This window comes from Tinamus guttatus, unplaced genomic scaffold, assembly GCF_059628265.1.
Source record: "Tinamus guttatus ecotype Peru unplaced genomic scaffold, ASM5962826v1 Tinamus_guttatus_pri_ptg000048l, whole genome shotgun sequence".
NCBI classification, from domain to species: Eukaryota; Metazoa; Chordata; class Aves; order Tinamiformes; family Tinamidae; genus Tinamus; species Tinamus guttatus.
In genome coordinates, this window is record NW_028288582.1 from 13,571,549 (window position 1) to 13,582,121 (window position 10,573).

Below are 10,573 nucleotides of genomic sequence, written 5' to 3' on the forward strand. Positions count from 1 at the left end.
GTGTGGGGGGGTAGCAGAGAGCTGCTCATAAACTCCTACCTATTTTGGACTTGTATGCTTTGACAAATGACCATTTTAAGATGAATATTTATAAAAAAATATACCGGAATACTTTTATATTTGGCTGAAATTTGAATTATGTTTGTTTCTCAATTTTAATGGGTCTGAGAATTAATTCTAACTGAAGTTTTATCTATAATGGCTCTATAAGCAGCATATTTTAAAGAAGTTGTAGTAATCTATTATTCTCTTTTTTTTCCCCAAATATAGATAATTGTCATGAGGGAAGTAGAGGGTGGTTCTCTTTATTCTCACCAGAAAAGGCAGAATAGTCAATGCATGACCATTTGACAGGAGCTTTTACTCAAGAATTTTAAGTTCTTTAGAGAGGCATGGCCCAAGGAGAATAAGAAATGTAGCAACAACTTAACAGTATCTATTACATTATATTTTTATTTTGTAAGGCAGGAGCTGCTGAAATAAGCAAAAGACTGGGTTTAACATCTCCCTCTTTGAGACTCAAGTGCTCAGGAACTAGGCCGCCTTCTCTGAAAAGCAGATCACCCAATGCCTCAGCAGTTACAGCAGAGTAGCTGCTTTGCTGAGAAGTGGGTTTGGATCAATAAGCGCAGCCCTGTCAGTCACATCACTAAATACTTACCCTGGAAGTCTGCAGCAACAGGGCAAAAAAAAATCTGTGGAAGTAGCATTTTTGCCAACAATACAATTCAATTCAAACAAATATTTTATTGGGAAATGAAGCATTTACAGTGACCAAAAAACACAACCACCCCAGGATTTTAGTATTTCCAGAATGAGGATTAGCCAGACAGCTTGGTTTTGTACATGAGGCTGTCTGCAAACCAGCCTAACACTGCTGGCAGCCTGCAGGCTGGTAGAGTTGACTTAAAGATACAGCCCCTCAGGGGTTCCCTCCTGCTTCTTATAGAGAACATTCTCTTTAGATTTCTTGAAATCTTCATTTGTTACTTTCATTCGTCGTTCCCTCAAAGCCATCAATCCAGCTTCTGTACAAATCGCCTGCAAAAGGGAAAGCACAACCTAAATCACTGGTTCTCTGCAGCCTCTCAAACCCCCACCCCACAGACAGGGGCCTTGCACTGGAACTAAGTCTGCAGTAAGGAAAGGATGTTGGTGACATTAAAAATCTCATGTTTGATGTTGTTCAAAAGCACAGAAGTATATAAAATAGCCTTATAAAGGCTATAAAAGAATCTTATGTCCTTTTGAAGGGAATGCGACACTTCCATGACAAGAGAAGGCAGCCTTAAAATAACACTTTGCTAAGGAGCAGATTGCAGGAGGCTCTTACACTTTTGCAAGCAGGTGATAAATTTACACTTGGTAAATTAAGTCATGCCACAGTTGTAGCAAAGTCTGTCCACTTTCAAAAGTAGACATTATGTATCTGAAACTACTTCAGCTACAATTTCATCTTATTTCTGCTCACAACATTGTTTCTAAAATGCTAAATATCCTGCAGTTTCTTGAATAGTTATTTAACATGATCTTGCATAAATATTCTACTTCTCACATTCATATTCAGGTAGCATCACTTTTGTCAACAGAAGCTATCTGAGAATTAGCATTTTGATAAAAGGATATGTGGCATTGTCCCAAGAGATGTTTTAAAACCCTCAGCACTGTAAGCACAGCTACAGTGTGAAGTTTCAAAAAAGTATTTGGCAGATAGAAAGAGGGGAATGAATTTGTGTTTTGAAGGGTAAGCAATGGTGATATACAGACCTTAATATCTGCCCCAGAAAGATCATCTTTTGCCATGATGAGCTCATCTAAAGTCACATCATCTGCTAAGGTCATTCTGCTTGTGTGAATCTGAAAGATGCGTTTCTTGGTCTTTTCATCAGGTAGAGGGAACTCTATTTTCCTATCAATACGTCCTGTGCAAGAGAAAAGTTTGCAGACTTTTTTTTTTTTTTGCTTGCAGCAATTGGAAACAGAGTAAGTACATTTCAAGTTTGGGTTGACAGTAGCCATTTCTACGCAGCACAATCAGCCTTGTTCTAGAGCAGGAAGTGGGATCTAAGTCAAGTCTGCCTGTGATTAACATGAAGTTGTTATGGCTCAAACAGTTATGCTGCTGCTCTGTAAAACAGCACGTAAAGGAATTGTAGTTAAGAAGCACAAAAAGCTACAACTTTGAATCTCATTTAACTGGAAAAGCAATTTATCATACCCCAGGAAAGTAATCAGGTACTTACATTCTTGTAAAAAAATCATATTGCTCTGGGATCAGGTTTAGCTCTAAAGCACAGAGTTTAGTACTTCTGAATGCATCTTTGTGGCAGCACGAAGAATCCTTCCTCACTGAAAATAGTCACTTTTTAATCGGATTATGTGTAGTGCTGTTTAACTCAACTGAAGAAGTGTTTTGTGTAAAAGTTCCTGTTGACAGTTCCTACTACATTTCCTTTCGGTTAGTAGGAACATCCAGCATTCCTGCCTTTATGGTTCCAAATTAATGACCAGTCTTTTTACAGGTTGTTTCCATCTCCAAATCTTTCATGACTCTCTCTAGTTCTACAGTAACTCCTCCAAAAGAGCTCAATAGTTGTAGCCTAGCCTAGCAAGCTGCTAAAATTGCTTTGGTTGCTCAAGCAATAATTTACCTGTGGGGTAGGTGGATAAAGTTTCCTTCAAAATTATTTCCGATCATCCTAGCCTGTCTTAATTTTGGTACAGTATTTAATACTCTGTATTCCAACAGCAGCTGTTTTGATTTGGAGGGGCAAGAAACAACTTAATTACTTCATACTAGGGAGACATTCATAAATGTCTTGGGTCCATAATATACAGTGACTGTGCAGAGGAGGAGGATTTGCTCCAGCAGCACTTTACCAAATTTATCTCAGATGATCTTTGCTCTATCACCTTATAAGAAAAGACAGGTATCTTTACATATCATCTCCTCCATACTTAAGATCAAGTAAATTTAAAAACCACTAAAAAGTGATTTACTTGAGGACAGTAATGGGATTTCCTTGAGGTCTCTGCTACTTTCTAGATTCTGTTTTAGCAAACCCCCCACCATCATGTAGGTTGTCTGTTGTGGTAGGTCTTTTAGCTGCCACTTGAAGATACTACTCACGTCCATTCAAATGGACCCATGTCCATACATACCCATTGGCTTATTTTTTGTTTTATATATATATATTCATTATATATACAAATAATCTTATTATTTAAATTATATGTATATTATATAGAGATTTGTAAATAAATAAGACATTACTTGTTCTTCACTCCCTGCTCCTCCTTCACAAAAGTGGCAGTGTCAGGTAGTTAAGGGAACCGGTCTGGTTGCGTTTTATCAAAACCTAAACTTCACAATGACCAGGAGCAACATTTCAAAGTCCTCAAGCACTTAAGCTCCTTCTGAAGACTTCACTTTGATGGTGTGGACCCCAGTGTTCATCTGCCAAACTGAAACACACTGCCCTGCCTGCCCCAGCTGCTGCTGACAGGTTATTGAAATCTGCTTGTCTTCTATACATTTAACCTTCATGATTACTTAACAGATAGCTGTGTATTTAGCCATCTGAATACAAAGGAAGAATATTCAAGTTATTCTCATATAAAAGATTCATCGCACTTCTCCTCTAGTTTTTTTGCTTGTACTTCTGTATCATTTAAAGGCTTGTGAATCAGCTGCAATTTAACAGATGCCCTGATAAGAAATGCACTGACACTGAGGAGACAGTAAACAGATATAAATCAATAAATTGCATTCTTTTCAGCAGAACATCTTTTTGAGAGCTTGTGACATGCCCTTTTACAATAAAAGGTATTTGATTAGTGTACCCAATGGAAAAATCTTACCTGGCCTGATTAAAGCTGGATCCAGTGTTTCTATTCTATTTGTGGCCATAATAACCTTAACGTCCCCCCGAGAGTCAAAGCCATCCAGCTGGTTCAACAGCTCCAGCATCGTACGCTGGATCTCCCTCTCACCGCCTGAATTTGAGTCGTACCTTGGAGAAAAAACAATATAATCAGAAGATAAGGTATGCACATTTCAGAACACACTTATTAAGAACACAAATACTACACCAAGCACATAAGCATCTTCTTTTTAAAGCACCTACGTTATATATACTGCTTTTTTAACGTGCACCTATAGAAAACAAAAGCCTAGGTTTTTTTTCAAAGGTAGGCTTTCAGAACCTGATTACGATAAGAGCTAAGTAAAAGGACAACAAATTTGTTTTACAATGGAAAGTAATGGTAATTGCATGAAGAAAATTTGTCCCTTTTCCAGGTTTATGATGTATTCTATAATCATTCCCGGTCATCTTGCACAATTGTTTTCTTCCTAACAAAGATAATTAACAACAACAACCACCCTCTCTAATTCTTGAGACGAACTTGGAATGCAACCCCTTCAAAAAATAAGGCCACTGCATTTCAATAAATGCATCCTTTGTCCTTACCAATGTGGATCCCGGTTTTACTCTGCACCTTAACTACAGGTGTCAGTGGCTGCATTTGTGGTTTAGTCATTTCATTTGGTCAATATTAGACTACATAATCTGCACCCAAAGAGACTCACACGCTCTTTAAAAATTTAAATCAACATTTACAAAGAATTCTCCCGCATTATGTGCTTCACCCTCAGTCCAATCCCTACTACATACACTGACGTTTATGGAGCAGAAGCTGCCTTCACTCTACAGCTTCAGTGTTCCCAGCCGTGCAGTAGCATGAACGGATATGCTTTTGTGATAAAGACAGTTTTTTTGTTTTTCTGTAAGCTTAAAAGCACTTTCAATGTCCTTATCTTTGGCATGCTGTCCGTTTTGAAACAGAATGCTAATTATGTGAGGCTCTGGTAATACAAACTCAATGGGACTTTACCCATACTCAAGTAGAACCATCTTTTGATTTGAGCCTCATGATTTTCCAAAGCAACATGGCCCGAATACGGGCTGAGCCACAGCTCAGTGTGACACAAGCAACATCCACCAGCTGCCCCAGCCACACGGACGCGACCCGCGCAGCGGAAGCCCGGCTGCCGCCGCCGCACCTCTTGGTCCCGATGGCGTCAATCTCGTCAATGAAGACGATGGAGGGCGCGTGCTCCTCAGCCACGCGGAACAGCTCACGCACCAGCTTCGGGCCGTCGCCCAGGTACTTCTGTATCAGCTCCGAGCCAACAACTCGCAGGAAGGTGGCCGACGTTTGGTTTGCTACCGCTTTGGCTAGTAAAGTCTTTCCTGTTTTCAATCACAAAGAACGTAGTTAGCTTGCAGGTAAAAATGTGTGTCTAGAAAGATTCACAACAGAGTCGACAGCGTCAAGTGTAAGTCAACTTAGCAGTGCTGGCTCAGCACGTGTTTTGCGGTACGCGCGATACCTGTGCCAGGAGGGCCATAGAGGATGACTCCTTTGGGCGGCTTTATACCCATCTCTTCATAGTATTCAGGATGGGTGAGGGGAAGCTCCACAGATTCCTGCATTGTTGGGAAACAAATGAAATGGTATTTTTAGAAACAGCTCTCTCCTCAGAAGCTGCAAGGAGCTGGAGAACTTAGCAGAGGTAAGTAAGGGCAAAAAGAACCTAACATGAAGATAGAGAGCTTGAGAAACATCTGGGGATAAAAATATACTTCATGTTCCAAAAAGAACTGTTCTGAACAGGTCTACTGTAATTGTTTCCACTTGAAATAGGAAAGAGAAGCAGAGTGCGAGTGTTCCCCTTCTAATATGGATGTACCATGCTGACTAACCCCAACCAAAGACACCACAAAAAAGAGAGAAAAGCCCTCCTTTAATAACACTTTCCACCATGAGTTACCAGATACTACAGATGAACATCTTAAGAGTATTTGTGATTTTTCAATGCTCAGCCTGCCTCATTTCAAAAGGTCTATTTACCACAGGGTCCTGACTGAACACTACTGGAAGAAAAACAACAAAGCAGAACAACCACCAAACACCCACACCCAACCCACAAGCCACCTCCTCCAGACTTTCCTAGACTGAATGGCACTCAAGACAAACTCTGTTAGGATTTATCTCTCACCTAGGAAACGAATAAATTCACAACAAATGATACACTACACAATAGCATGTCACTGCAGGGTGTTTGTAAATTCAGCCCTCTACAGCATCTGGGAAAGGTTTCTAGGTATATGAAGGGGTGCCCTACTCAAGGAGAGCTGTTTCAATCCATGTGTCTGTCTAGAAATGACACGCACAGGAGGGGGTGCTGCTGTTACTCACTGAAGTTCTCAGTCCTATAGCTACGGGGATAGTTGACTTAACTGCGTGAATCAGCGCATCTGAATACCTTGATTTCCTGGATCTGGTTGTCAAGGCCCCCGATGTCAGCATATGTTTCTTGAGGCGCTTTCTCAACTTTCATCACAGTAACTAACGGGTCTGTGTCATCCATCAGGACTCCTATCACGGCATGGACCTAATTCAAGCATCAAGAGTGGTCAGAGACACCTGCAAGCGGCATTTCTAATAAATCCTCCAGCCCAAAACCATTTGCACAGATTCATTACATATGCAGTATTAATCCTCAGAGCCTGTGCTCCTGAGATTCAGAGCCAGTCAAAAACAGTACAAGAACTTGCACTTCATTTTCTCATCTTGCTCTATAGAGACGACCTACCTTGTGATTTAGCAAGACAGAGCAGCCTGGCTCCAGCAGATCCTTGTCCACAAAAGACAGGATGCTGACGTAGTGCTCCGAGCCCACCGACGTAGACACGATGGCGTGGTTATCGTCAATGATCTCCTCCAGCGTTCCCACGGACATGGGGGTTCCCCTCAAGTCATCCACCTTGGAGCGCTCTTCCTGTTAGGAAAGGAAGGGGGGAAAAAAAAGGAAGAAGAAATAACTCAAACTCTGGCTAAATACAACACAGTTAAAAAGAACCCTGAAAGCACAGGAAGAGCTTTTGCTGTGGTTGTTTTAAGCTTTAGGGGGCAGCAAAAGCATAGGCTGTTTACAAAAACCCCTACTATTTTAGGCTTCTGGACACAAAGCTCCACTTTGACAGATCACTGAAAAAAAACACAGCCACTGTTGCCTAATCTGAAGTAATCTATACTTGAGCTAAACACATAAATTAATTAGGAGAAAAATATCTTATTTTCTGTACAGTAACTGAGGCTTAATGACTAACCACAATAAGCCTAACTTGTTCAAACTGGCAAACACATTCATGGCATTATGCCCATTATGTTTGTATGAAGTAATTTACATTACAGCACCTGTTTTAATATTAGAAGTAACAGTTCACTCAAAACTCACCTCTTGTTTTTCTTCCAAAGGTTTCATTTGTTCTTGATTTCTGATAAATTCTTCCTCCATTAACAAGTAATCTTTAATTCTCTCTAATTTTAGCAATTTGAGTCTACACTGTGTGTGAGGAGTCACTGTAATCAAAGTAGAATTTCAGTATTTTAGAGAGCTTGACATAGTCTAACTATTCATTAAGACAAAAAAAAAATTCTGAATGACTGTAATTTCTATACAAGCTGCAAAAGAAGTTTTAGTAGTAGATTCTGAAGCGCTAGTTATTAAAATAAAGTTTTTTTATTTTTACTACATCAATTATAAAAATGCTAATTAAACACAGTAAATCTTTTTGGAGGAAACCCCCCACACCATTGGTCTTATCTGTGGGAAGAGGCTTTGGCACGCGAGAGCCAATTGTTGGTAGAGCCATGAATTGCTGGGGTTTTCCCCGAGAGGGTTGGTGCCATCACAAGGGAAGGGGGACAAGGTCACCAAGGCTGCTGGGAAGCACAAGCTCTTCAGCTGGAAGCTGTAGCCATCCCCAAAGCAAATGTAGCCCCACGTTACTTCCCCTTCCTAGGCCCGCAGCAGAGCCACGGGTGCTGTGTAGGGCTCCACTAGGCTCTGCCAACACCAGCAGGCAGAAAATCCCAAAGGCAGGGGGCCAAAATCTAAGCCTGAGATCTCTACTGATCAGAATCAGACGTAATTGTTTTAAAGACATTACTTCCAGCTAACAGAGCATATGCATTCTTACAGTAAGGTTAAAAGTCTTTGAAAAATGTAAAATCTACAGATAAAGCTAAAACCTCATCAGAAATATCACTTTCTAGGCAGATTTATAGGGCCCAATGCCTTGCTGAAGTCCCTATAATTAGCGTAAGGCTCCAGCAAACCAAAAGCTTACCACTTCCTGGCAAGTTTATCCAAATACACAGGAGATATAATAATCTGATTCAAACTATGCAACTCCATTTCCAGAGGAAAGTCTACTAATAATTCATCAGTGTAAATATCTATTGCAACCTGATAGCTCAGATAGGGGGAATAGATAGTAGGGGAAATTACTGATTATACAAGTCAGTGAAATGACTGGTCCCTATTTTATATATCCCACTAATTCTTCACTGAAAACATTTTGTTTAAACAAGATTTCCCCTACTTTTCTTCTCATTCAGCTTCTATCATCTACCTTATATGGGAACCCATATGTATGGAATGCATCTTGAACAATAAAAATCTTATTTTGTAGGTTTAAAAACTGTGCATGTTTTAAAACTACACTTGGCTTCAGGGTCAAAACATGGGGGGCTTGCGCCCCATGCAGAGGCACGTCCAGGGAGGAGGAGCTTGTCCTCCTGCTGGTGAAGGCCGCAGAACAAGCACTCACCCAGGGGCAGTTTGCTCGCAGCGTCCGGTCCCTTTGTCTTCTTCTTCTTTTTCCCCACTCGGGTTGGAACTGGAGGTTCATATTTCTTCTTCTTATCCTTTTAAGAGAGGAATTCCATAAAAATAAAATCAGGCCACTAACAAAAAAAAAAGCCCCACACACTAAGACATCAGGCACTAAGACTAGGACAAAGCTAAATGTAAACTGAATGTCTACAACAAAAGCAAGTTTTGTTTCCATCTCCTTTGTGATATATAATGAAACGTCCAAAAAGAAGGTTCTTAAAAAAAAATCACCTGCTTGTTCTACACCCCTCTTTTTAATTAAGATTTCTTTATTCTGATGAATAAAGAACACACAAGGCTGCAATTTGAAGTAAATCAGGAACAAACACACACACAAAAAAGCATGCATGGAAATTGGACCTGATGATGAGGAAAACATTAAAAAGCCCCAAAAGTGGGGAGATCCAATGTACAGGTAACATGCACTCAGTTCTCTATTTCATACACAGTTTGCAGTACAGAGCACTACACTGCTGTCTCCAAAGGAAAACAAAAGGGCCTCTGCAGATCCACAACATGAGGAACCTCACATAGGTGCAAATACAGGGTCACTTTCATCAAAAACAGTTATTTGAGTGATGCTTGGAAGATACCTAATGTTTTCTAATCCAGATAAATTTCTGGTTTTATTTTACTACTGTCAAATACTGTCCCTTTTACTTTTTTTTTTTTCAACATCAATCTGTTTTCTCCAACGTTTATTTTGAAGAAAGGCATTTCAAAAACAACAATGACAAAGAGCAGGACTATGTTTTTGTGCAGCTCAGATTACAAGAAATAATAATAAAAAAAGTAACATGACCCCACTGCAGCAAGCTTCTGGAGAACACCTGCAGTAAGCAAAGGCTTCCATGTTCTTGTTATTTACCTTGTCATCCTTCTTGCCACCACCAGGCCCGTGTCCACCGCTCTGACTTTGACCCTAAGTAAGGAGGACACCGAAGTCAGCGTTGCCGACAGAAGCCCCGCAGCTCCGTGAACGCTGACAGCAGGACCCCGCTCCGCACCGTCGCCAGCCGCGATGAGACGCGCTGTACTGCGCAGAACAGGCCGAGGGCCGCGCAGCCTCGCGGGGCAGGAGGCCGCATTTCTCTGCCGCTGCCTCACGGGCCCGGCCCAGGGCTCGCGAGCGCCGCTAAACCCAACTCGCCCCGAGAAGCGGCTTCTGCCTCCCGCAAACCCGCTACCGCCCCCAACGGCTGCCCCTCCGCGGCGCAGCTCCCGCCGCCGAGTCCCGCCCGGTCCCGAGCGGCCGTTAACGGCCGCGCTGAGGCCGCCGGAGGGGCGCGGCGCGCCCACGCGCCGTGACGCTGCAAAACGCCGGCCGGAGGCGGCAGGATGCCGGAGGCGGCGACGGCAGCAACCGCCGCTCGCCGCCACTGCCGCCACTGCCGCCATGGCCGGAGCAACGACCCATGCCCACCCGCACCGCCGCCCGCTCACCATGGCCCTGCGCCGCCGGCGGAAGTGCTGCCCCGGCGCGGCGGAACGGGCCGCGGCGGCGGCGGCGACGTCACTACGGCGCGCGGCGCGGGCCTGAGGAAGGCGCGAGCGCCGCCGCGCGGCCGTTGGCGGCCGCCCCGCTCCGCCTCGGTGGCGGCTGCGGAGCGCGGCTCGCCCGCGCGCATTGCAACAAGCTGGTGACACGTGTCAACGCTCGCAGTCAGGCACTACGGTGTTCCCGATGTATTAATTGAAAGTCCTGAATCCCCGGAAAAATAAATCTGCGTTAATCCTGCCAGTTCGGGCTACCTCGTATAAGCGCTGCCGCGATAAGCGATGGGCTTTCCCTGGCAGGAAACCCCAAACGCTTCGGCTCTGTTG

The 10,573-nt window shown here is 42.9% G+C and overlaps 1 protein-coding gene across 1 annotated transcript; it reads right to left on the reverse strand.

Annotated features, from left to right (window-relative positions):
• Positions 1 to 727: 727 nt before the first annotated feature.
• Positions 728 to 10,221, reverse strand: PSMC1 (proteasome 26S subunit, ATPase 1). The gene is made up of 11 exons (XM_088539721.1): positions 10,193 to 10,221; positions 9,618 to 9,671; positions 8,685 to 8,781; positions 7,307 to 7,431; positions 6,662 to 6,847; positions 6,332 to 6,460; positions 5,396 to 5,492; positions 5,066 to 5,255; positions 3,862 to 4,013; positions 1,768 to 1,922; positions 728 to 1,041 (listed from the first exon to the last, which is right to left on the reverse strand). Exons 1-11 carry the CDS (start codon positions 10,193 to 10,195, stop codon positions 907 to 909), a joined length of 1,323 nt encoding a protein of 440 aa, XP_088395847.1. The 5' UTR covers positions 10,196 to 10,221; the 3' UTR covers positions 728 to 906.
• Positions 10,222 to 10,573: the final 352 nt, after the last annotated feature.

Excerpts from the sequence above, each read along its gene's own strand:
- PSMC1 (XM_088539721.1), bottom strand. Across the intron at positions 7,432-8,684 it reads TGCGAGCAAACTGCCCCTGG|TGACTCCTCACACACAGTGT; the intron begins GTGAGTGCTTGT and ends CTTTGATTACAG. Across the intron at positions 4,014-5,065 it reads GACGCCATCGGGACCAAGAG|GTACGACTCAAATTCAGGCG; the intron begins GTGCGGCGGCGG and ends TTTTTCTCCAAG.